Raw genomic sequence first — 25,382 nt, forward strand, 5'->3', positions numbered from 1 at the left:
TCCCCTTCCAATCCCCCCAAGTTGTATAGATCATTCCCCACATGTTGTCTTGTGAATATTCCCCACATCCATGTCCCTTGCCTTGACATTCTGTTGTTCTCTTCCCTTCCTTAATTCAGATAAACGTATATACAATACCAGGGTACTAAAATCAAATACAGTGACAATAGGGGATATACCATAGGGGGAAGAACATACAAAAGAAACAATGGATCACATAGTAATTTGTAAAGAAATGGAAAAAATCATATTAAGTAAAGTAAGCCAGACCCAAAGAAACAAAGGTCCCATGGTTTGCCTTAATTGCAACAAATAGTGTGCGTCTAGGATAATCTTAGCAGATAAGCAGAATGGCTCAATGGCTATGAGCATACAACCATAGGATGATGCTAAGCGAAATGAACTCCAAGACGTGGACACAAGGGTTTTTCTTTGATGTTGTTGTTGTTAATGTACTAAAATGGTGGCATTTTATACTAATTGTTTCGAGCTCTTCCTCCTCCTCCTCCTTCACCTCTCTCTGTCTTCCTCTCACCCTCTTACTCTTTCTCTTTTTCTTTCTATGCCAGTCCTGGGGCTTGAACTCAAGGATTCGCACTCTTGCTTAGGTTTTTCACCCAAGTTTGGTGCTCTACCAGTTGAGTTTTGCTAAGAAATTGGAGATGAGAGTCCCTTGGGGGCTGTATAATGGGACAAAATGAGGGGTAACACTATTCAAAAAGACATGTACTCATGACTTTACTTACATATCTGTAACCCCTCTGTACATCACCTTTACAGCAAAATTAAAAAAGAGTCTCTTCAATTTTTCTGCTCAAACTGGCTTCAAACAGGAATCCTCAGATCTTATACTCCTGAGTAGCTATGATTACAGGCATGAGCTACTTGCATGCAGCTTGGGAATTTCTTCTAACATGCTACAGATTCAACTAGTGTTGGCTGATGCTCATCCTTAACTATTCCTTTCTTTTCAGTCCTTCCATAATGTGGCAATTGGAGGGGTTCAAGAGCCAGACTAGGAATTCTGAAGAATAGATCATTCCTTTAGAAAGGTTCATGTGACGAATAGACGCTCTGAATTTATTGTTATTACAAAATAAAGCTCTGAACTCCTGTGAGCTACTCTGTTTAACTTCTCTGGTCTCCATATGGTATCAAAGATAATGTAGAGAGATCCAAACTATTTTCCCATAAGAGGGAAATTCCTATATCCTACTTTAGTCTTGGAGAACATTTCCAGCAATATCTTCTTTATCCCAATCTTTTACATTCTACCTTCATTGGAATTAAATTCTCTATCTTTACTCCCAATTTTCTGTTTGTCAGTATGTTTAATCCTAGCTCCCTTACTTTGCCATAGGGATGAGCTGTATCAGGGTTCTGTTAGCAAATCATGAGTAAACAAGGAATCTGTTTTTATCCACTTCATGATGTTGTCATGAGGATTAGAGGAGGTGCCACCTTTGGAATGCTGCCTGGCACTTACTAAGAGCTTAGTGTTAGCTACTATTTTTTATCTTAATTAATTTTGATCCTGTCTCATCACTCTGTAGTATCCTGGAGTCTTATGGGTCACCATTTCCTGTTCACTCCTAGGCACGCATACCTGTACTCTATACAGCATAGACAAAGAAAATTCATTTTTGAGGGGGTGAAGCCACAGCAGTTGATGGGATCCACAGGAAGAACATAGCTTCTAGGACATGAAAAAAGAGTGAAATATTTGTAATACTCTTTTTTTGAATACTCTTAACTAAAAGAACATGGAGGTGTTGGTGACAGTTGGAAGGATTGTTGGACAGTCTCGTGGTCTGCATATTAGGAGACTTCAGAGTACCTGCATTCATTCCCCAGAGCCATCTAAGAACAAAGTGAGGAAGACAGAATCATATAAATCTAGCCTTGGAGCTTTGCCTTGGGGATACCATGAAAGTGACATGCACAGAATCAGAGAACATGAGCTGAAGGATGCTGGATCTGTGAAGAACAGATCAAATGATGATAAACTGGGATAAAGTTAAGAAAGGAGCCAAGAGACTCCTTAGACTGGTACAATAGATGACAGAGAGAGAGAGAGAGTGTGTGTGTGTGTCAGAAGACAGAAGAGTTGATTCCTGACCAAGTTCCAGTGTGATAGATCAAGCAGTGTTTGTGACAAACTGAAGACCAAGTAAGTCCAGTCCTGTCTGCCTATGCCACACATTGCAGGTGTGTACCTTGTTTGACAAATGTATTTCTATAAAGCTGTTTACTGATCTCTATTTTCTAGCAATATTTGCAACTCCTCACATATTTCTATTACACATTCACTGATGTATTCCACCTATGGAAGCATCACCATAGAGGTATGGCTCAGCATGCTAAGATCCCTGCCTCTTCTTGGACTATCTTTGAGGAGAATCTTCAGTGAAGATGGGGAAGTGCCAGTGCCTTGACCTGTGTCTCTGTTGAGGCTCTCACAGCTGCTACCACTTTGTCATGTTAACCCAAAAGTCATAGGCATAGTGGCATTGAGAGAGAGGATAGATTCCCTTGAGTCTGCACCTCCGGGTCTTGGGTGGAGAGACATGTAGTTGACAGTAAAGAAATGGCCTCCTGGTGTTCACTGGAGGAACAATGTCCTCTAGTTTCCCAACCTGAGTCCTCCACTCCTGACCTTTCTCTTCACTCCACATTCATGGTTCTATCTGATGGATATACTTAATTTTTCAAACTGGAGCACTTGATGTTCCCTTTCAGGCATCTTTCTGCCCTTCATCATTCTTGGTTAGTTGCCATTATTACCAGTCTCACTTCATACGGTTACCATCCAACCAGTTACCCCCACTAGAACACAGGGGAACCATCTGGTGTTCTCCTCATCTGTCCTCTGTTCCTAGCATGGCCTTTTCCTCAACCTGTATTATTTCTGAATATGTCTCTTGAAACCTGACCTCAAGATCTTACACTGATTTATTGCTTTTATAACTTATTTGCTAGGCTTCCTACTTCCCTACTTTATCTCTCAACTAATAAGTAGGGTAACTCTGGGGGTCAGTGGCCTTGATGGAAAGGGATGGACAAACAATCTGGGTCTCAGTAAGTAGCTCCTGGATCTGCAGAACAAGTGATTTACAGCTGTTTTAGCTTTTAGAAGTCAGCAGATGGCGTTATCAAGAATCAGAGCTGTGGAAATCTGACAGGCCAAGCATCCTTACCGGAGCAGGATTATCCAGATATCCACAATTTTTAGATTAATTCAGGAAATTTACTTCTGCTCCAATCAAACACTATTTACTAAGTAACTATCATGTTGTAAATCCTGGGAAAAGCAATAGAAGTGTCAGGCAGCAAGTGAAGCCAACATGGACCATGCCTCAATGGGAAACTTAGTGGAGTGAGGAAGCAGATAGATTTACTGAATGTTACCACAAAGGTCAAGGTGAGGTGGACCATCTAGAAAATTAACCTACTCCTCAAAAAACAGTAATGCCACAATGAAAGATCTAAAGTGAGAGTGAAAGGGAAGAAAGACCAAATAATGAGCTCAATAACACAATGATAAAAAATTGTTAATGAAATAAAAGAACAGATGCTTGAAAACTGGACAGATTCCAAGAGAAGTTAAACAAACGAGAAGAACAATTAAATCAATAATACAAACAAACATGTAGATGAACTAAAAAAATCAGTAGCAGTTCAATACTTGAGAGAGGTATTCAATAAAGAGATGAAAACTGTGAAAACATCCTGGAAATGAAGAATTCCATTACTCAAATTTAAAAATGCACTTGAAAGCCTTGGTAATCAAAAATAGGCAAAAGTTTATAATAGGTTGAAGATAAAGAAAAGGAATTAGCTCAAACAGTCAAACTCTGAAGAATTACTTAGAAGATACCAAAGAGACCCCCTGGATTCCATGAAAAGTTCAAATCTACACAAAATTGGAATAGATGAGTAAGAAGAAATAAAATCAGAAGCCAAATAATGGCAGAAAATGTCCCCAACTTTGGAAAAAAAAACAGTGTCTGTTTGAGAGAAGCTTACAGAACTCCAAAAAAAGTCAAAGAAGGAACACCCTTAGGCACACTTTAGTAAAAACACTAAATATCCAAGGAAAAGAAAGAATATGAAGAAGCAAGTAAGTGACATTGGCAGTCCAACAGCAGATTTCTTGACACAAACACTAAATGCAAGGAAGGAATTGAAAAATATATTTCAAGCACTGAGAGATGAATATTGCCAAACTAGACTACTATATCCAGCAAAACTAGCCTCCAAAACAGAAGAATAAACATAAGCTTTCATGATAAACAAAAACTAAAGGAATTCATGACTATTAAATCAACAGTGCAAAAAATACTTAAGGGAATCCTACCCTCAGAACAAGATAATCAAACATAGAGGACTATGGGAAAGAATAAACCTTACTAGAAGCATAAGTGAGCAAAGTAGGAAGAAATTAACAAAATGACAAGAAATACAAGACATGTCTCAAAAGTAACATGAAATGTCAATGGAGTCAACTCTCGTCAAAAAAGTATAAAAGAGCAGCTTAGGTTAAAAAAAAAAGGAAGATCAAACCATCTGTTGCCTGCAAGAAACATATTTCACTGTCAAATACAAACATAAGCTTGGGAAAATAAAGTGAAAAAAAACTTCTATGCAAATAGTCTCTAAAAGCAGTCAAGAATAACCATATTTACAGCTTGTAAAAGACAGACTTTACACTTAAATCAGCCCTATGAAGCAAAGAGGAGGGTTACTTCATATTAACAAATGGAAGGAACTATGAAGCGAAAGTTACTGTTGTCAACATATATGTTCTAGATACTAGCACACTCAGGTTCATTAGACAAATATTTCTGGACTTACATGTGCTGATATACCCCAACAGAATGGTAATAGGAGATGTCAATACCCCATTGTCACCAATAGATTGGTCACCAAACAACTTAATAAAGAAATATCAGAATTAACTGACATCACAGACCAAATATACTTGGCAGACATCTGCAGAATATTTCACCCAGTAACTGCACAATCCACAACCCATGAAACTTTTTCCAAAAGAGATCATATCCAGGATATACAGCAAGCCTGAGCAAATATCCCTTGTACTCTGACCATAATGAAATTAAACTAGAACTGAATGACAAAAGACATTACAGAAAAATTTCAAATAGATGGAGACTGAACAACACATTATTGAACCATATGTGGATCACTGAGAAATAAAGGGAGAAAATTTTATTTTATTTTATTTTATTTTTTTGTGAACATACTGTACAGAAGGGTTACAATTACATGGGCAAGATAATGAGTACATTTCTTATCAAGCATTGCAGCCTCCTCCTTTGTTTACCTTTCACATCCCTTCCCAGCCTCTCCCCCGCCCTCCCTACCCAATCCTCCCCCCCACACACACCAAAGTTGTACAGGTCAATCAAAGAGCTCAAAAGTAAGACCTGAAGCTTTAAATGTACTACAAGAAGATGTAGGGAAAACCTTGAAACATATAGATACAGGTAGCTTTTTACTAAATAGATAAGATACCCAGAAGATGGGAGCAAGAATTGACAAATGGGATTATATCAAATTAAGGAGTGTCTGTACAGCAAAAGAAATAACCACGAGTCAAGAGACAAAATGGGATAAAATTCCCACTAAATATTCAACAGGTGGAGGATTGATACCCAGAATACAGAGAACTCAAAAGATTAAGCAGCAAGAAAACAAGTAATCTGATCAATAAATGAGCAAGTGAACACAATAGAGTGTTTACAAAAAGAAAAAAAGAAATACAAATAACTAGTAGATATGTGAAGAAATGTTCTACATCTTTAGCCATAAAGAAAATGGAAAACAAAACACTATGATTCCGTTTCACTCCAATCTGCATGGCAGCCAAAATAAGTAAATACATGAATAAATAAACAAATGCAGGCAATGATGCAGGGGGAAAGGAACCCTCGTGCTCTTTTTTTTTTTTTTTGCTTATGTGATGCTGAGGAATCGAACCCAGGGCCTCAGGCATGTTAGGCAAGCGCTCTACCACTGAGCCACCTTCCCAGCCCCTCGTGCTCTTTTGGTGGGAATGTAAACTAGTACAACCATTATGGAAATTAATCTGGAGGTTCTTCAAGACACTAAAATTGGATCTACATATGACCTCATTACACTACTATTGGGCATATATGTGAAAGAGAGTAAGTCAATATACCAGAAAGACACCTGCATACCCATATTTATCAAAACACTGTTCACAATGGAATCAACTGAGGTGCCTAACAACAGATCAACAGATAAGGAAGACATGATATATACATACATGTATATATGTATATGTATATGTGACAAAACAGCACCGTATTGCCTATAAATCTACAAGTAAACACAATGGATGGTAAAAACAAAAAAATATATTTGGATATGATCAATTAATCAATTAGTTTTAAAAACGTGGCACACAGTCTCAGTGTGGCATAGATGAATCCATAACATGGCACTGGGACTTTGGGTTAGACTAATTCACCTGGTATACAAGGATCAGAGGAATAGTGCTATGTTCCAACCACTGGTTTTTAAGTTCTTTGTGAATAATAGCAATATTGATAGCTTTAAAATGTTTAAACTAGTTATAAATGATCGATGGACTGCATCTTACTGGAAATCTGGGTTATTTCCAATTCAGTCTTCTTTCATATGGCACTTTGAACATATGAACATATCAGTTAAATATGTCTCATAATGTCTTCTATGGAAATCTCCTGCTCTGTTACCGAGTTTTCATATTTGGTCTTTGTCTGTCAAGCCAGTTAAGGAAAGCCACTTCCTCAAGTGTCAACTGTGGATCTAAAAACATCTCCCAAAGATAAGCAGTTGTCATAGCAAAGCACAACAAACCTAAGGTGATAGATCATGGGACTTGGTTATTGTACTTGCTGTGTGAATCTACACTGCCTTCCGCCTCAGCCTGCTCCACACGTAGCTTTTCAACACCAGGTCCTGGGCTGTCTCAAAAGCACTTTGCTTCTCACTTTGCAACTCCTCAAGCAGATGGCATCCATCCACATCATGTGGATGCCTACTTATTAAATAATTTTTTCTTGGCAGCACTGATTTGTTAAAAGTCTGGATTTTATTCAAGGATATTCATGAAGGTTTAGAAAGTAAAGGTTATAGAACCTGAAGGGTTTTGTCTGTCTGGTTGCCTGCTTGCTCTCTGCATCATTTAGAAAAATGTTTGGAGGAGGTGGTGCTGTGGCTCAAGTGATAAAGTGCTAGTGTTGAGCACAAAGAAGGTCAGGGACAGTGCCCACGCCCTGAGTTCGAGTCCCACAACCAGCAAAAAAAAAATGTTGTGAGACAAATCTTAGGACAAGGGTTTACAAATAAGCTCTGGATGCATGAGCTTGAGTCCTGATGTTAGAAGCTGAGAAATCCAGGTCTTTATTGAATCCAGGCCCTTCTTTTGATTGATAAGTTAGTTAATTCTTTCATGAGTGCCTTTTTCCAAAGCACAAAAACATCAAATACAACTGTGAAATCGAATAAATAGGAATGGCAATTGTCTATAGCTATAGATTAAATATTTTACTTAGCCATCTTGGCATACTAAGTTAAAAAATAATTGCCATGCCTATATTAACTTAATCTAATGTTGAATATATCTTAATTTACTAGCTAAGCTTTAATCACTGGAATTGGGAGAGAAAAGAGTGGCTATCCTTCATTTCCAACTAAGCATTGCTTTAAATCAGAGAAACTAGTATGTGCTTCTTATGTTGGGGAATAGGAAGCATATGAAGGACTTGAAGTTCAAGCCCCACCTAGGAAATCTGAACAGTAATCAAGCTGGTGTACTGGAGAGGTGAGCAAGAAACATTATATTTGAGCAGTGATTGACTTGCTCCTTTCAAATCCATCATGGAGAGGAACCCAGGCAAGATTCCCATGGGCCTGATATAGACAGTGTACAGAGAGAGAATTTGCTTAAATCCTAACTGTGGAAGGTTTTTAGAAATGCCAACAATGCATCAACATCCCTGCCATCAAGACTAGAGTCTCTTTCCCCTCTCCTGGGTGTTGAATCGGCCTTGGTGACACTTCTACCCTCTAGGGTGTGGAGGAAGGGATGGTGTAAGGCTTTTGAGGCTAGATGATGAATGTTCCAGCCTCTCTTTCTCTCAAAACACACATTTTGGAAGGTTTCTGCTACCATACCAGCAGTGAGAACACCCTGCCCTGGCCATGTGAAGAGTATAGTGAGAGCAGAATTAGGCCCAAGGAGCCCATCCCAGGTTTTGTCACATGATGAAACTCTGGTCATCTTTTTACCATAGGACAGCTCAGAGAAGAAGCCCCTCCCTATTCTGGACCAACCCCCAATTTATGGTTTTTTATAACTGTCCCAATCAATGTTGAGATACGATTTGTTATACACTGAAAAATAAAAATAGGATGTCATCCAGTCAAATTGCTAGAGGACCAATGAGACATTGGCACACAGGTACCTAGGCTGCACTCAGGGTTTCCTAGACATCACAGGGGTCAGCAATCAGGATCACAGGAATTGAAGGGTTTCATTTATTTATTTATTTTTACTAGTCCTGGGGCTTGAACTCAGGGCCCTCTGAGCACTGTCCCTGAGCTTCTTTTGCTCAAGGCTAGCACTCTACCACTTGAGCCACAGTGCCACTTCTGGCTCTTTCTGTGTATGTGGTACTGAGGAATCGAACCCAGGGCTTTATGAATGGTAAGCAAGCACTCTACCACTGAACCACCTTCCCAGCCTGGAATTGAAGGTTTTCAAAGAACTCACACAAAGTGTTAAAGTTCCTCCAGGCCTAGAAGAAATTGATCTATGATAATCCTGGGAAGAGATAGTGATAGAAGTTGGGCCATCAGAATTCAGAGTTCATTGTGTGTGTGGTGTGTGTGGTGTGTGTGTGTGTGTGTGTGTGTGTGTGTGTGTGTGTGTGTGTGTGGTGCTGAGCCCTTGGCACTTGCTCAGTCTCCTTGCCTACTGGCACTCTACTACTTAAGTCATTCTTTTAGCCTGACTTTTTGGGGATGGAGTCTTGAAGACTTCTGCCCAGGATGGCTTTGAACCATGATCCTCCTGATTTCTGCCTTATGAATATCTAGGATTATAAATATGAGCCACAGGTGCCAAATGAGTATTTTAAGAAGAAAGCAGAATGACTTAGAATTCAAGTCCAAGTTTGGCTCCTTTCTGACTCTCTGATTATGCCCACAGCCACTGTGACTCAGCTTCCCACATATAAAATGGGGAGGAGGATATGTCAGGAATGACTGCATTAGCCAGTATCATGATCAAGCAGAGTTCAGCATCATATCTCAAAGCTGTTCTTTAACAATGAGCCCTGTTTGGCTTGATTGAGATTGTATGACCAATCATTCAGAAGGACAAACAACTTCATCTGCCTGTAGCTTCCCCTTCCTCACCCACAATCCTGTAATTTGCATAAGTTCTCATACTTAGCATAAGAAAACCAAAATCCAGTGAAATCTTAATTTCAGACAGTGAAAATGTTTTTTAGTACAAGCATGTCCTGTGCAATATTTGAGATATACTAAACAAATTGTTCACTTTTTTAGAAAAAATTTTAGATAGAAATTTAACCAGACATTCTACACTTTGAGTAACCCGATGCCTGACCTAAAAATATACCAAGAAGACAGGCTTGGCCCTTGGGAACAGAATGCAAAGACTTGATTCCACTGTTTATGCCTCATTCAGACTTACTTCGCAATTGCATTTTTGGGGGGTAAGAATTGGAAGAAAAAGAAAGAATAAAACACATAACAGTCACAGCAAAAGGCGTAATGGGAGCTAGACTCTATAAATATTATGTTAATTAAAATGGATGGGTCTAAAGCACAAACAAAATAACTGCAGGGGACGGGTGTCTGTTTTGGCTGAGTTTCTTAATATAGTAACTCAGTTCCCATCCTGTTAGCACTCATTCCTTATCAAACATTGAACTGGGGTATAAGGAAGTTTAAATTACCAGCAATTGGAGATGTTTTCTAAACACTTGAACAGATGGTTTATTGCCTGAAAAGCATGTCTCCTTTCAGAGAACAGAGTGTTGAGTTTGATTATTTCAGGAGAAGCTTGTGTCATAGTTCTTTTATTGACTTTAGGTTTAACACATTGAAGACCACATTGTCCTAGGCTCTGTAGCATCCATGGAGTTTGACATGTTTGGACAAAGACTCCATTTGTAGTGCTGTCTCCTTGCTTCATAGACACAAAAGCCATTGAACAAAAGCCTAGAGACTCTTCCTCTACAAATTCTTACCAGTGCAGAAAAAGAGCCATAACGATGTAGATGACTTTTAAAAATGAATATCACTTGAGAGGGTACAAGTGGTTAAGTTGGAGCTACTACCACTGAATCATTAGTGAGTGTAACAAACAGATAATGTCCTTTTTTGACAATTTTAGAGTTGTCTAGAATTCACTACAGGATGATTATATCAATACCTAGCTTCATGTCTTTAGTCTCTCTTAATTTATAATAGCCCTTTTATTAACTTATTTGTTTCATGTGGGTACCAGTACTGGGGCTTAAACTTGGGTCCTGGGAGTAATCCTTTAGCTTTTTTTCCTCAAAACTAATGGTCTACCACTTGAGCTTTTCAATGGGTAATCGGAGATAAGAATCTCACCGAAAAAAAAAAAAGAATCTCATGTACAGGTTGGCTTTGAAATGAAGTTCTCAGATCTCAGCCTCCTAAGTAGATAGGATTACAAGAATGAGCAACTAGTGCCTAGCATTTTATTTAGAGAGTATCATCTGTTTTGTAGAATGTTTTTCATGTGAATCAATTGGATATGTGTTTTATATGGTAAGGTTGTTATATATTTTAGGAAAGAAGACTAATAAAAGATTTTCTAGTCATTCCTATGATGTGCGAGGAAGTTGGCTCAGAATTGTATGTCTGAAAATTTTCTACTGAATCTTGATTTGGCAAAAGAACTTCACATGTCCTGTCAAATAGTAGTTTTTTTTTCCATTTTATTAATGGATTGATTCTATAAAATGTAATCAATGTATTAATTGTACAAAAAGATACATTTCATTGTGATATTTTATACATGAATATAATGTACTTTGATGATACTTATTCTACTACTCTCTCTTGTCCCTGCTGCCCCTCCTGCTAATCCCTTTCTTTTTACACATAGCCTTTCTTCTACTTTCTCATCTTTTTCTAATGTAGGTTCTACATTTGAGAGAAAATAAGCAGTACTTTTCTTTCTGAATCTGGTTTATTTTGCCTAATATGATCATCTTCAAGTTCTATCCACTTTCCTGCAAATGGTATAATTTCATTCTTATTTATGGCTGCATGTGGCATATAGCACATTTTCTTTATCCACTCATTCATTGATAGGTACCTAGGCTGCTAAGCCCATGGTTTAGTTATTGTGGATAGTGATGCAAAATAAACATGGATATGTGTATAGGTATTTATACTATATGCTGACTTAGATTGCTTTGGGTGACATAGCAGGACCTATGGTAGCTCTATTTTTGGTGGTTTTCTTTGTAAGAACCTCTGTACTGATTTTCATAGTGGCTGTGCTAACTTGCATCCCCAGCAGTATTAAGGGGACCTCCATACCCTCATCATCATTGGTTGTTTTGTGTTTTCTTGAGGAGATATACTCTGACTGGGGTAAGAATGAATCTGTGTAATTTTAATTTGCATTTTCCTGACAGCTAAAATTATTGAACATTTTCCTGTTTGCTTATTGGCTATTTTCACTTCTTTTTTACATTTTTATTGTTATTATAAAGGTGATGCACAGAGCAGTTACAGTTACATAAGTCAAGTAAAGAGGACATTTCTTTTTGGATGGTGTCACCTCTTCCCTTGTCCTCCCCCAGTTTGTAACTCACATTTACTTTTAATTCTTTTCATCAAAGAATCTTCAATTGAATTGAATAGTCTAAATTTTTAAACTATTCTCAAAATCATGTTTCAAAGTAAAAGCAGATTGAGGTGTCTCTGAACTTCCAGGGTGGGGCTGTCGAGATAGGAAAAGTTACTTTAAGTCTGCATGAATGGTCTGAGGAGGGGGAAAAGAAGGTAAGAACGATTTCAAGCTGACAGTACTAGAGAGTGAATCCAAGATAATCACATAATCCCTTTATAACCATACAAATTAACCAGCTCTCACCTGCTCCATACATCCTCTTAGTTATAAACAGTCACTTCGGTGCAAAAGAGAGCTCTCCTCCATGTGCCTAGAGTCCCATGCCGTGACTCCCCTGCGTGTTCTCATAACACCACAAAGATCAGTTACCATTCAGGCATCCTCACAGAACTTGGAATACAAGACTAGCTTTGAGCATAATTTTCTGCATGTTTTGTAAAAAAAGAAAAAAAACAACAAAACTACCTTCCAAGACAGCTTGCATGTATATGTCAACCCAAACAATCCCTAGCTACCTCAATAGAAAAGAAACCTCAGAACAGGCCACGGATCCAAAGTGACTTTGGATCTGCACCGGTCAGCTCACATGTGCAGAATCTATCCAGGATTCCTACTGTGAGAGACAACCCCAAGTGAACTTATTTATAGAAGAATAAACAAGTTGCTAATGAACTCAAAACTAAATCCTAATAATGGTTTTTCAGACCTCTTTGGACCAGATCTATGGTGGGTATTCTGCTCCCTCTTCACAAGGACTAGAAGTCTGCCTCATCTTGTCAGTGCTCATCCAAGGGCAAGGGCTATGTTCCCAGATACCTGCCTGCCAAATAGTGTTTGCCATCCAGGATACTGGAGGAATCCTCTCAAAAGAGATGTGGGAATAAAGGACTCATCTTCTACAGTGATCTGACTCCATGCCCTTCAAATCCCACATTTTACAATGAGAATGAATTTCCTTCTAGAATAGTCATTTGGGTGTGTCAGAACTTTTGCTATTAAGGGAGAAGCTCCAGCTGATGTGGAGTTCATTTATGTCTACCCACCTGTAGGAGTCCACTGTGTCTAACCACGTGCCAGATATATACTACCCATTTCCTATTGCTATAACTGACTTCTCAGGAAGTCAGAAGGCATGGGATTGACATCTGGTCAGCATCTCTGATGCTTCTTGCTGCATCATCATGTGGCAGAGGTCATCACATGATGAGACAGAGCAAGTACGTCAGAGATAGATCACTTTTACAATGAAAGCATTTACATCTGTGTGAATGGCCTACATTCTACCATTTCTACCTCTGAAATTGAGAGAAGTGTTCAAATCATAGCACACACCATTGCAGGGAATAAGGAACGGTGGGCTCAGAATGCCAAAAGGGCTGCCATAAGCCAGAAGGACTATTATGAAGATGGGCAGCTAGACTTGTATGGAAAAGCCTCAAGTGGTATGGGTTGGGAAGTTATGAGACACCTGGAAAGACACCAGTTCCATTTAAGGAAGAACCATGAACAACATTCTGCTTACCATGGTGCTTTCCCAGTGACTCGCACACATGCGACCCAAACTATTTGCTAAACTGAGTGCAGTTCAGATTGAGTCCCTCCGAACATGTAACAGTGAGTCCCTTAAGTGAGTCCCTTTCTCATTACCAATATTTGCTAAGAAGTTAAAAAGTACATGAGTAGGTTTAAGTAGACCACATTGAATAGCTTGTAAAGATTCCTTCTTAAGCTTAAATTCTATGAGGTCCAATAATTAGTGACCGACAAAATTTAGCCTACATATTTCCCAATAAGAATTTCTTTTCCATATGCTCAATTCAGAATTCAATGAAGACATATTTCCCAGTTATTGACAATGAGAAGCTAGTTTTATTTTCTGTGTATATTTCTGGCATTCATGAGGTTTATACATCATGTGAAATGCGATAACAATGCAAAAGCAGAATCCCTTCTTTAATAAGAGCACTTAGAAGCTCAAGAGAACTTACCACTTCATGAAGACATTCTCTACTACTACTGCATGGAGTATCAATGTGTATGCTGTGAAGTGGATGTGTCACAGCAAGGAGCAGAGTGTCCAAAGGGAGACTTCGTCTCAAAGAAAAAATAAACTGCCAATAATTATTGTCAAAATATTTTTTCCGTTTTATTTAACAAGATGATTCCGAATGTACACCTTTTGTTTATGAACACAGTGTAAACTATTTAATCCCATCTTCATTTTAGTCTAGTTACTAAGTAAATTTGGACATGATTAATTCTGTTTTATCCCAAGAATGTGATTGTGCTTCAGCAGATTGGCGTGTCTGAACACGCAATGATATTTCACATGCACAGAAGTCTCTTCTGTGAGGGACTGGCATCTGTCTCTACTACAATCAGGCCAGGCTTTCACAAAGACAACAATAAAAAAGCAGTGCTTGTTGTGTGTGATAGAAACATGCAGGCCACAACAAACGATATTCTTTCATGGAGTTATTAATTTATGAACACATTTCCACATGCAAAAATATCCTTCTACCACTACATATGGTATCATCTACTTTCCTCCCATGTAATGTGTGAACTCGAGGGTCTCTGTTTGAGGACAAGGAAATACATCTGTACACATCAGCTCACAGATCTGCAAAGTATAATCCACAGTGTCTCTGAGAAAGAACTCTAGCCCTTAAAAAGGGTAATGTCCCTTTTGAGGAGTATATAAATGACAACTATTTTTGTCAAAACATATTCTTCATGTGAACATATATTTTACACAATTATATTTTTACCCAAAGAATATACATTGGAAAGAATATTAAAGCATTTATTGACATTCTTGAAAGTTGGTCTTTAATCATTAATTTCCAGACCAAATATAATACACTGCAAAAAAATGGCCTTTGCGGATGACCCTTTCATAAATCAATAAATTAATATTTTGATATTTATAGAGTCATATGGACTCATCCAATCAAATCTTTGAACTGATGGCTCAACAGAGACAATGGGAACATCAAGAGAAGAGAAACCTTCTTTGACCTATCTAACTAAATGTCATTTTGTTTCATTGAGCAGCAATTGTATTCAGTCATACAAAATTTACCTCACATGATAAAATGACAGTATCAACCTGTGGAATGACATGACATGACATGACACCTATTGATAAAGTGTTTTATAGAGCATCTACACTTCAGTGAAAATTGTAATATTTACTAGAAGGGCTCACAGCATGCTTATAAAACACAAATACATAATGTTATAGCAAAACTCCTTGAAATAACAGAACAATTTGTTGCAAAAAGAAATGAAAATTCAGGACACATAATACTCCAAGTGAGGCATACTCTGGGGAAAGGGTACTAGTCATAATGCACAGAAGACTATTCTCTCCAAAAGTGACTCACAAACATAAAAATAAAATATTTCATATTCTACACTATATTACAAAAATAAATATGTCAATCAATAAATAGTAGGAAGCCTAAAAACCTTTACATGATGGTTTTGCTTGTGGGCTGCCTCTGCTACAATTTGCCTCAGGAGTCATTAGCTGTATCAACTACAATGACCATAATTCAGCTAAACGATAAAGAAAGAAAAGACAAGTATGGACCAGAGTGAAACCTCTATGACCAAAAAATAATAAGGAAGTTCTCCTTTCCTAAGGATCCAACTCTTCACTAGCTTCATGTTGAGGCAGAGAAGTAGAAGGGTTGCACGTGTGCTGTTGAAACCGTGCTTCTGTTTATGGTTTGTATCATTTGTTTTGTGATAAGAAGAAAGCATGAAATCATAATTCAGCTAGCAATACTTCAATAAGTAATCTGTAATTTTTCTATACCCATTTCTAAAGAAGAACATCACAGAAATGCAGGCTGATATCTGGGCAGGGTGAATAGAAAAACATCTGCAATATGTACAACCTAACTGCAGGCAATCAGGATGGCCACCTCTCTTCGATAGCAGAGTGATTACAGATGTGCAGGACAAGGTTTCTCCAGCAGCCTGGTAGAACCAGGTGGGGCACAGGTGGCAGGTGGCACCTCCAGCATCAGCACTATGTCAAGAGCACTGCTAGGTGTTCAGGAAGTTTGCAAGCCAAATGTGCATCACACTGGTACCTTGCAGTGGGCCCTGGTAGGACCATGTGCAAACGTACAAAGCAGGGCTTTTCCCCACATTGGACTGAAGGCTATAAAGCATTTATCAGCACACCATTATCTTATAAATATATTACACATAAAATAAATAAGAGCTACCAGAAATGATCCTGTTTAGCTGAGATTTTTACTGTATGGCTATTGAAGTGTCCTTTGGAAAAGGTAAGTACCGTGGAATCTATGAATATATAGGGTGTACCATGAAGTATAAAGGATGTACCATCTTCTACTGAGGGCTCCCAGTATGTCTAGTGATGCAAACATAGTACATGTGTGTACTCATCCTCATCATAGACTATGAAGGCTAGCCTAGAAATGAAGGATTTGGAATTGCATGGCCATCTCCAATTACCACCCGTGTGTTCCCGGTGATGGTTGAACTATCACTCTTCCAGGATAATGGATTCTCTAAGACTCGCCTTCTGGGCACCAGTGTATGTTTAGAGCTGAGGTTCAAATTCAGTTCAAGACAGTTTTCCTTGCCTCTGTTTTCTAGAGCAGCATAAGCTTATAACCCTATGAGTTTCATGCAATAAACCAGCAGGTTTTATTTTTATGGGAGGAGAACAGATTTCATAAGAAAACATTTAGCAGGAGTCAGGAGTGAGGGGCAATGTCCTAGAAAACACATTCCTGATTCTAGAATCATTCCTATTGCCTGACTGGAGATTCCCAGATGGACTGAGGCCTGTTCTGCTCTGGTTCCTCCAACAGAGGCCATGATCCTGAATGGGGGCACTGAAACTGCAGCCACGCTCAATGTTCATCTAAATGAACCCTTAGATATGTATTTTAATGTTTTTTTCTTTCATGCATTTGTTTCTAATGCATTTATAAGAGTATCTCTTTGTTGCTTTGTATGTCCCTCCCCCACAGTATAACCCTTGCTTTCACTATATTTGATGTCAGTATAACTTGTGGAGGAGAAGGGGAAAAACAAGTCGTTTAAGGATACAGGTGGACCTGTTGCAACAATGAGAAGTACAAGTTGTCATGTCCAAAACGAGCTTTACAATGTTGGTGCGGGAGGGGGGGAGGAGGAGGGGGGAGGATTGGAGGGGGGGGTTGGGGGGAGGCTGGGAAGGGATGTGAAGGGTAAACAAAGGAGGAGGCTGCAATGCTTGATAAGAAATGTACGCATTATCCTGCCCATGTAATTGTAACCCCTCTGTACAGTATGTTCACAAAAAATAAAATTAAATTTAAAAAATGTTCATCTAACTTCAGTGGCCTGGTAGACCGCTCCTGTAAGGGACACTTCCTATACCCTCAGCCTTGGTCAACTCCAAATGAAAACTTACAGCATTGGAAAATTGGAATTGCTGTAGTGTTTTTACCATGAGACAAATTCAGTTTCAAAATTCAAGCTTAACTTTCAAGTCATTGGTTTGCAAAATTTTCCATTAATTCGTGCACTTAAAATGTATTTTTTGGACTCTGATCTCCTTTTCTTATACTTAAGTATTTTTCATGAGAAATCCCCATCATAAAGGATCTTAGTAAAATAAAATCAAATTACACATTGGGGAAAGTAAAAGAAATATCAGATTAGTACCTCTTTATCCTGATTGAAAATGCTTTTAGGGCTCCCCTGATAGCCCACAGCTTGGAGGCAGGGGTCCCAGGAAAATGGAGAAATATGTGAAGCATGAGGGTAAGGAAGCCCAGACATGGGCAAGAATGAAAACAAAAGTAAAGCAGCAAGGAAGACATAGTATGACGTGAAGAAAAATATGTTAAAGAATAATGAGTTCAACAAACAGGCCCCTTCTGATTTTCCTCTTCTTGGTCTTTGATTATTTTGTTTTTTCCAAAAGATTGAATTCTTTCCTTAGAACAGCTTATGAGTTTACAAATATATCTGTAGCCTTCCTCCTTTCTCCCTCTTCACTTCTGTCCTTTGCAGCCAAAAAATGCTTTCGGTTATCTGAGGGGCAGAGCTCATCCTGAGTTCCCTTTTGGCTTCCTTTCCTCACCGTCCCCTGCTTTCTACAATACATAACCCTCATGGGCTCATTGCTGTTGGCCCTCTAGGACCACTTTCCTTTTCAAAACTGGTTTCTATGACCACCCCTCCCATGCATGCATCCTCCTTTACCAGGCCTGCAGCTCTAAACCATAGCAGAAACTCAAATAACAAAAACTACACTGGAATGTCCAGAGAACTTGGGAAACGTAATGTTAGAATTCTTAAATTCCCAAATGTAATCCTAGAACTCTTAAATTCCTAATGCAAATTTTCATGACTTAAATCATCAGAGATGACTGAACACATGGCATTAGCTTTTAATATATTCACATTTCAGTGAGCCATGCATGTATTTGAGTATAACCTGCTTCTGTTGAACCAAAAGATGCTCATCAGTTCATGCACATACATATAGACATACGCAAATTTGTGTGTGTAGATAGCATATTTTTGCTTAGGGGTTGCTGTTTTCAAATTGTTGTGAAAGATAAGTAGTGTGGGCCTGCCATTTGCTGTTAAATGTAGCATTGTCAGGAAATGCAAGCCTAAGAAAAACAGACTGGAAGACTGGATAGCTAAATATGTTCTTCCTGCAACAAACTCACTTGTCCATTTCCCAAAGGCAAGAAGCCTCTATTATCTGTACACCCTCATTAAATAGTCTTATTAAATAAACACAAAATATACACATTTACAGTTATTAAATAAGTCATAGGATTCCTCTTCTATCTACAGCCACATTCAGAGACTGCCATGCCTTCATATTTGAACTTGTAGGTGACAACACCTTTGTCTAAATAGAGGATGGAGATGGGCTCCAGCTTTGTGGGCACACAGCAAGCTTTGGAAGCTTTCTGGGAATTCTTGAGGTGAACTAAGGCCTGGATAATCGCATGCTTTGTGGGTGTGAGATGCTCTGCTAGAGGATAATTACAAACACCACGGCATTCATAGGCTTCATATCCAGGAGGAGCAATGATCCAGGAGTCCCAGCCAATCTCCTTGAAGTCGATGTAGAGCGGGGTCTTCTTGCAGTAGTTTCCTTTGGCATTCCTTCTGATTCGAGCAGTGGAATCATAGATGATGTTTGACCTCATCTGCAGCAGAGCCTCTTCTCCTGGTTCTCTGGAAAAGTCATCCACATCCAAGTTGTCCATCTCCAGAAGTTGCTCGTGGGTGATCATTTCATTCATTTCTTCCTTTCTCTCCTTGTCACTACTTTGGTCATCAGAAAACACAACAAGCAAAGGGTCATGCTTATTCTGAGTACTGGTGTCTATTTCCAGCTGTCCTCTTCCAGCATCCTCAAGTTGGTCTTGAGTGCTCTCAATGTGGACCTCCAGCTGATGAGTGGAAGAGCCTAACTTTTGCCAACGTCTGACGGCATCTGTGATATCAAATGTCTCCCACTCACTGTTGAGTTCATAGACCTCCCCTGACACTAAGACCAGCATGCTTCTTTCATCTGTGTTGTCCCCTTCACTCGGTAGCACTTCAAAAATAGTAATTTTTCGCTCCACTCCATCATACATCAGGCGATCTCTCTGCACCAGTGTGTACAACCTGAGTTCTGCCATCATGACCTCTTCATGGTGAGGGATAGACACATTGAAGAGGAGAGGGTATTTTCGGAGCCCATTAATACTGACTGGTTGAGAAAACAGATCTGAAATAAAAGAAAGATGTACAAAAAAATCAAACTCCCAGTATGTGGCATAGAAATCCAGGTGGCTAGTTATGTAGGAAGAGAGCTAATCCATGCAAGTAGCTTGACGGTGGATGAGAAGAGAGGACCAATGAAGACAAACAAAATGTTAGCATTCTATGACACCAAAATATGATGAAGAATTGATATTAGAATACTAAACTGCATTATGATTGCAAAACTAACATCGAAAATGAATGCCAAAGGGTTAGAATTTTTTTTAAAAAAAGTGTTCAGCCTTAACTGAATATGTTACCGAAGAACTGGATAGAGATTGGCAGATGATCCCTCTATTTTTCTACCTAGTAATGTTCAAAAGTAAAAGGAATTTTATTTTTTGTGGGGCTATTACAAAAGGAGTTGCTTTCCTGATTTCAGCCGTGCTTTTCTCATTGTTGGCATACAGAAAAGCAATTGATTTTTGAGGGTTAATTTTATACCCTGCTACTTTGCCAAATTTTTGAATCAGCTTGAGTAATTTGGGAATGGAGTCCGTGGGATTCTTTAAATACAAGATCATGTCATCTGCAAAGAGAGAGAGTTAAACTTCATCTTTCCCTATTTGGATCCCATTTATGTTTGCATCTTGTCTTATTGATGTAGCTAGGCATTCTAATACTAGATTGAAGAGAAGTAGAGAGAGTGGACATACTTGTCTCATTTCTGAGTTTAGAGGAAATGGCTTTAGTTTTTCACCATTAAGTATAATGCTGGCTGTAGGTTTGTCATATACAGCATTTATTGTATTGAGCAATGTTCCATGGTTCCCTAGTTTTTTCAGAGCCTTCATCATGAAGGGGTATTGGATCTTTTCACTGTATTTGGTGTTGGTATAATATGGGAAGGGGAAGAGGCAACAATGCTTGGTAAGAAATGTACTCATTACCTTGCTCATGTAATTGTAACCCCTCTGTATGGTATTTTCACAATAAAAAACTTATTAATAAAAAATAAGAAAATGAATAAAAATTCTGAAGTTACAATAAAAAAATAAAAGGAAAGTATCAAAATGGTCTCTCCAAAATGAGGAAAAATCCAGAGTTGGGTAACCTTAGTGGCTATTTTATACTTACTATTTCTTAAAATAGTTAAGGGCTTATCCCTGTGGTGAAGTTATATGGAATGTAATGATTTTGCATGTTTTATAGTTGCTTCTAAGTACCAACAAAAATCATCTTGCACACTGGAGGAAGAAATTTTGACCTATGGACTAAATTTAAATTCATTGGCCTGGTTCTCCTGATCAACTATTAATCACATCTTATTTAACCTCTTGATACAAGCACAGCTCCCATTCAGACTTTACAATGCAGAGAACATTTCAAGCACTCAGTTAATGTTTGTTGACCAGCAGAATGAAGCTGTAAACCCATCTATGAAGATTAATACCTTCACCTTTTGCAAAAACATGATTCAGACTCCCTGCTGTGTCTGAACCTACCCTGAAACCTCCAACAGAGACAGACCTTCAAAGCTATTTATTAGTTGCTGATTCTGCCTTTCAGGTATATGTCCTTGAAATGTCATTAATATTTTGGGTTAAAACTGCAGTAGTTTGGGAACTATCCACTCAGCATAAGAATAGAGGACACACTTGGAGAAAATTATATTAAGTGAAGTAATTCAGGCCCAAAGAAACATAGGTCCCATCGTTTCCCTTATTTGCAATAACTAGTGTATGTCTGAGACAAGCAGAAAAGGTCAGATAAGATGATGTTAAGCGAAATGAACCCCAAGATAAAGACACAAGTGTTTTTTTTTTTCTTCTTGCTATTGCTTCTAATGTATTTATAAGATACCAGGTGGTTTTTTTTGTTGCTTTGTATGTCCCTCCCCCATGGTATAACTCCTGTTTTCACTGTATTTGATGTTGGTATAATTTGGGGAGCAGAAGGGAAAAAACACATTATTAAACAGGGATACAATGAGATGCATTGCAACAATGAGATGTACAAGATGCTATATAGAAAAACGAACTTTACAATTTAGGTGGGGGGTGGGGGGCGAATATAGTTGTGGAGATGGGAGGGAAGGGATGGTAGGGGAAAAACAAAGGAGACAACAGCGCTTGATAAGAAATGTACTCACTACCATGCTCATATAACTGTAATCTCTCCTCTGTATAGTACTTTCACAATAAAAAACTTATTAAAAAAAAGAATAGAGGACACACTACCTTTGGATAAGGAACTGGAGAAGACCAAAAATGGGAGAGTAACTGGGCACAGGTGGCTCATACCTATAATTCTAGCTACTCAGGAGCCTGAGATCCAGGGGTTGAAATTCAATCAGTTTGGGCAGGGAAAGCCATGACACTCTCCAAATAACCACCAGAAAGCCAGAAGTGGAGCAATGGCTAAAGTGCTACAACACTATCCTTGAACAAAAAAGCTCAGGATCCAGGCCCTGAGTTCAAGCCTCAGCACCCTACCCACCTCTCCCCTCACCATAAAGGAGAGGAGGCTGATAATCCCTCCAGGAGAAAAGTGCTCACTGCAGTGGGAGAAAGGTTACAAAGGCAAGGAAGCACTTGGTAGAAATGAATACATTCCCTATTTTGAGCCTGATGATGGTTTCAGTAGAATCTTATACATATTAAAACTGATCAAATCATACACTTTCAATGCATAGATGTCTGCAAAGGCAGACAGTGCCCAGTCTATACAAATTCCACACATGAGATGCTTTTCAAATGTCTTGTATGATTCTTACAATGATCCCACAATGCATGTTCATTTTGTATCAGAAGAAATCCTACACACACACACACACACACACACACACACACACACACACCTGATTTCCCAGATGATAACAGAAGGGTGAAATAAACCTAAGAATTGAAGGCCTGCTTTTCCCACCTTGGATGTGGCCCTTGTTTCCTCAGATGGAATAACAAGCTTGAAGGCTTTTTGGTCTTTATCTCCTAGGGGAGCTGCACTGAGCAGACTCAACCTGTCAAAAGAAAGTTAACAGCAGCTGCCAGGGTGAGCCTAGTGAGAGGATACATGTCCTTGAGCTGCGCATTTCCTCCCACCAACTTGAAGAGGTACATGGGCTGCATGGTCCAGGGAAGCCTGATCCTGACCTAGAGATCTCCGGTACTAGCAAGCTTGGTGAATTCCACACCCTGACCTTCATAGACGAAACAAGCATGAATAGCTCAAACCTGAGCTATGGATGGAAGGCTCAGCAGAATGAGGGAGGCTTCCCACAGGTGGAGTTTACATTCAACTCAGTCTTCCCTCCAAAAGAAATCTGTAATCTTAGCTTGCCTTTCCCATTAGGAATGCACTACTGAATAGAAATTTTGATGGGTCATTTATTAAATCAAATTAAAATTGAAAGAAAATATTGTCTTGAGGATTCAAAGATACCTACTGCCTAGAATATTAAACAACATGATAGCCATTAAAGTTTCTTTAGCACTGAGTAGTCTAATTCCTTCTTACTGGTATTCTCTTATGATTTAGTCAATGTATTATGTACATATCGTTGCTCCCATGTTACAGGTGGGGATAATGGAGGCTCATATATTTACCAAATGTTTATCCAAACTTCCCAAGTCAGCCAGCTCTCAGAATCTCAAGTCCTGACCAGTTTCTTTACCAGTGTTTTTCTGCTTTCAATATTAGTCCAAACCTCTTTTATGCCTGCTTAAGGCATAAATGGTAAATAATTTTTAAAATAGTTTATTTGAACCCACAGCTTCTACCACAGATACCAGAAATTTTTTTCCTACTAGTCCCACATTAAAAAGGAAAGTCTAACTTACTAGCTTGTTAGGTCTAGTTACTGAATCGAAAGTTCATGCCATGCTCTTCATAACGGCATAGAAACAATCATCTGAATCATTGATTGTGTTGTTTATGCTTCCTGAAAACTGACTATCTACCCTGATGCATCAAGGATAACACAACCTTTGGAGGAATTTCTAAAATGTAAGTTTCTATTCTCCCTGAACATTTCTTAAACAAAATCACAAGTTAGAAACTCAGTGTCTAACCAAAAACACAGATCTCTAACTTCCCCCACCCACCCCCATCCCCCCGCCCCTTCCCTCTCTTTCCCATTTTAATTCTAAGTAGAAGCTGGTGGGTTTTGCGGTCAATTAAAATCCCAAATGAAAACCTAGGCCTAACTGGAAAATGGCAAACCTATCACAGCAGACCAATATTTTTCTTTGATTTCCAGATTAAACACTTTGTAAAGATTCAATTAATTGAATGTTTTTAGGCCTTTCATCCATATGAATCATTTTAGAACAAGATGTTCATTGTTTCTGTGTCTGTGGGATGGATTCATCCTATTATCTTCAGGCATAAATTTGCTTATTGTTTCATGAGAAAAATCCAAGCCAGAGACTATCAAAGAAAATGCAAGCTTACCTTCATTCTTGAAGCTCCTGATAATGTTGGCAGAGGGAACGGAGGTCCTATCTGTGGCGAATTTGTTGTAGAGTTCCAACATGTATTCTGGTGGGTCAACCTTGGCTGAATCCTGCATGGGAATGTCAGACAGGTTCAATGTCTTGAGAAACTCATCCTTCATGCTCTGTAGAAGTGTGTTAAAGTCAACACCATCTTGCTCTGAGAAGACATCTTCAAAGAGGGGCATATCTTCTTCTAGGGGTGACTGATCAAGGCCTATGATGGGACTACCAGAAACAGAGTGAGTCACCAGGCATAAGGCAGCGCTCAGCTGCAGGACCAGAGAACCCATGGCTCTGCTCAGGCCTCCAGGCCAACCCAGGAAGGTTTAGCTCTCCTGGCCTCTAAGTGGCAGTTTTATCTTGCAGGGCGTAAATGTCTCGTGTCGCTGGAGACAAGTTTGGAAACTCTTCCTCTCTTTCCCCCTCCCCCTGCCATCTTCCTCTCTAAACCCCCTCCTCTCCCTCCAGCAAGTCAGGTTGCAGTAATTGGATAACAAAATCCCTTATAGGGGCCTAGCCTTTCTTATCTCCCTAGTATAAACTTGTTCACCAGATTTTGTTTTTATCTCACAATCCCTTTTTCTCTTAATGAGCATTTTGTAAACATTTCCACATTCTGACACTGGTTGAGAGATAGGGCACTTTTCTCCTTGTGAAGCTTCTGCTACTCTTCCTTTTAATTCATTTCCTTTTGGCAAAAATGCCAAACTGCTGCTTTTATGGGGTTCATTGTCATACATGGACACAGTAGATGCCCAGAAATAAATATAATATTCATTAGTGGTAATATATGCCAATTCCAGTCATGGGGCTTACATCCTCAAATACATACTCCTGAATAGCCAATATTTTTTTCTGGTAATTGAATTGATATAATTTTTTTGATGCGTACACTTTTAGAACCAAGACAAGTGTGAGATTCATAGCCAATAGCCTCTGTCCTCCATATTTGATCAGGATAACATGACATTTTGAAAATAAAGTAAGTGCTTAATTATAATGGCTACTAAAGTTTATTAGATGCTTTCTTCTTGAATATTTTACATATATAATCTAATGTCCTTCTAATAACTCTATTCTTATTCCCATCAGATATTTGGGCCATAAAGTTTCAGTTACATACAAGTGATAGAACAACAGATTGAACCCAGGTGAACTGACTCTTAAGACAAGAA

General features: G+C 38.8%; 1 protein-coding gene and 1 long non-coding RNA gene across 2 annotated transcripts in view; one reads left to right on the plus strand and one right to left on the minus strand.

Annotated features, from left to right (window-relative positions):
- Positions 1-23,064, plus strand: part of LOC105990158 — a 33,748-nt gene extending 10,684 nt beyond the window's left edge. Inside the window, exons 2-3 of the long non-coding RNA XR_001175289.1 lie at positions 21,130-21,280; positions 22,706-23,064. This is a non-coding gene — a long non-coding RNA (uncharacterized LOC105990158). The remainder of the gene's footprint in view (positions 1-21,129; positions 21,281-22,705) is intronic.
- On the minus strand, positions 18,648-24,652 carry Bmp10 (bone morphogenetic protein 10). Its single transcript, XM_013022483.1, has 2 exons — positions 24,164-24,652; positions 18,648-19,736 (listed from the first exon to the last, which is right to left on the minus strand). Exons 1-2 carry the CDS (start codon positions 24,495-24,497, stop codon positions 18,796-18,798), a joined length of 1,275 nt encoding a protein of 424 aa, XP_012877937.1. The 5' UTR covers positions 24,498-24,652; the 3' UTR covers positions 18,648-18,795.
- Positions 24,653-25,382: the final 730 nt, after the last annotated feature.

This window comes from Dipodomys ordii, unplaced genomic scaffold, assembly GCF_000151885.1.
Source record: "Dipodomys ordii isolate 6190 unplaced genomic scaffold, Dord_2.0 Scaffold63, whole genome shotgun sequence".
Classification (NCBI taxonomy): Eukaryota; Metazoa; Chordata; class Mammalia; order Rodentia; family Heteromyidae; genus Dipodomys; species Dipodomys ordii.

What these genes read in the sequence shown, in the direction of transcription:
- Bmp10 (XM_013022483.1), bottom strand. Translation starts at nt 24,497, where the DNA reads ATGGGTTCTCTGGTCCTGCAGCTGAGCGCTGCCTTATGCCTGGTGACT. An exon ending in CAGGAGCTTCAAGAATGAAG is followed by an intron (nt 19,737 to 24,163) that starts GTAAGCTTGCAT and finishes CTTTTATTTCAG; the next exon opens with ATCTGTTTTCTCAACCAGTC.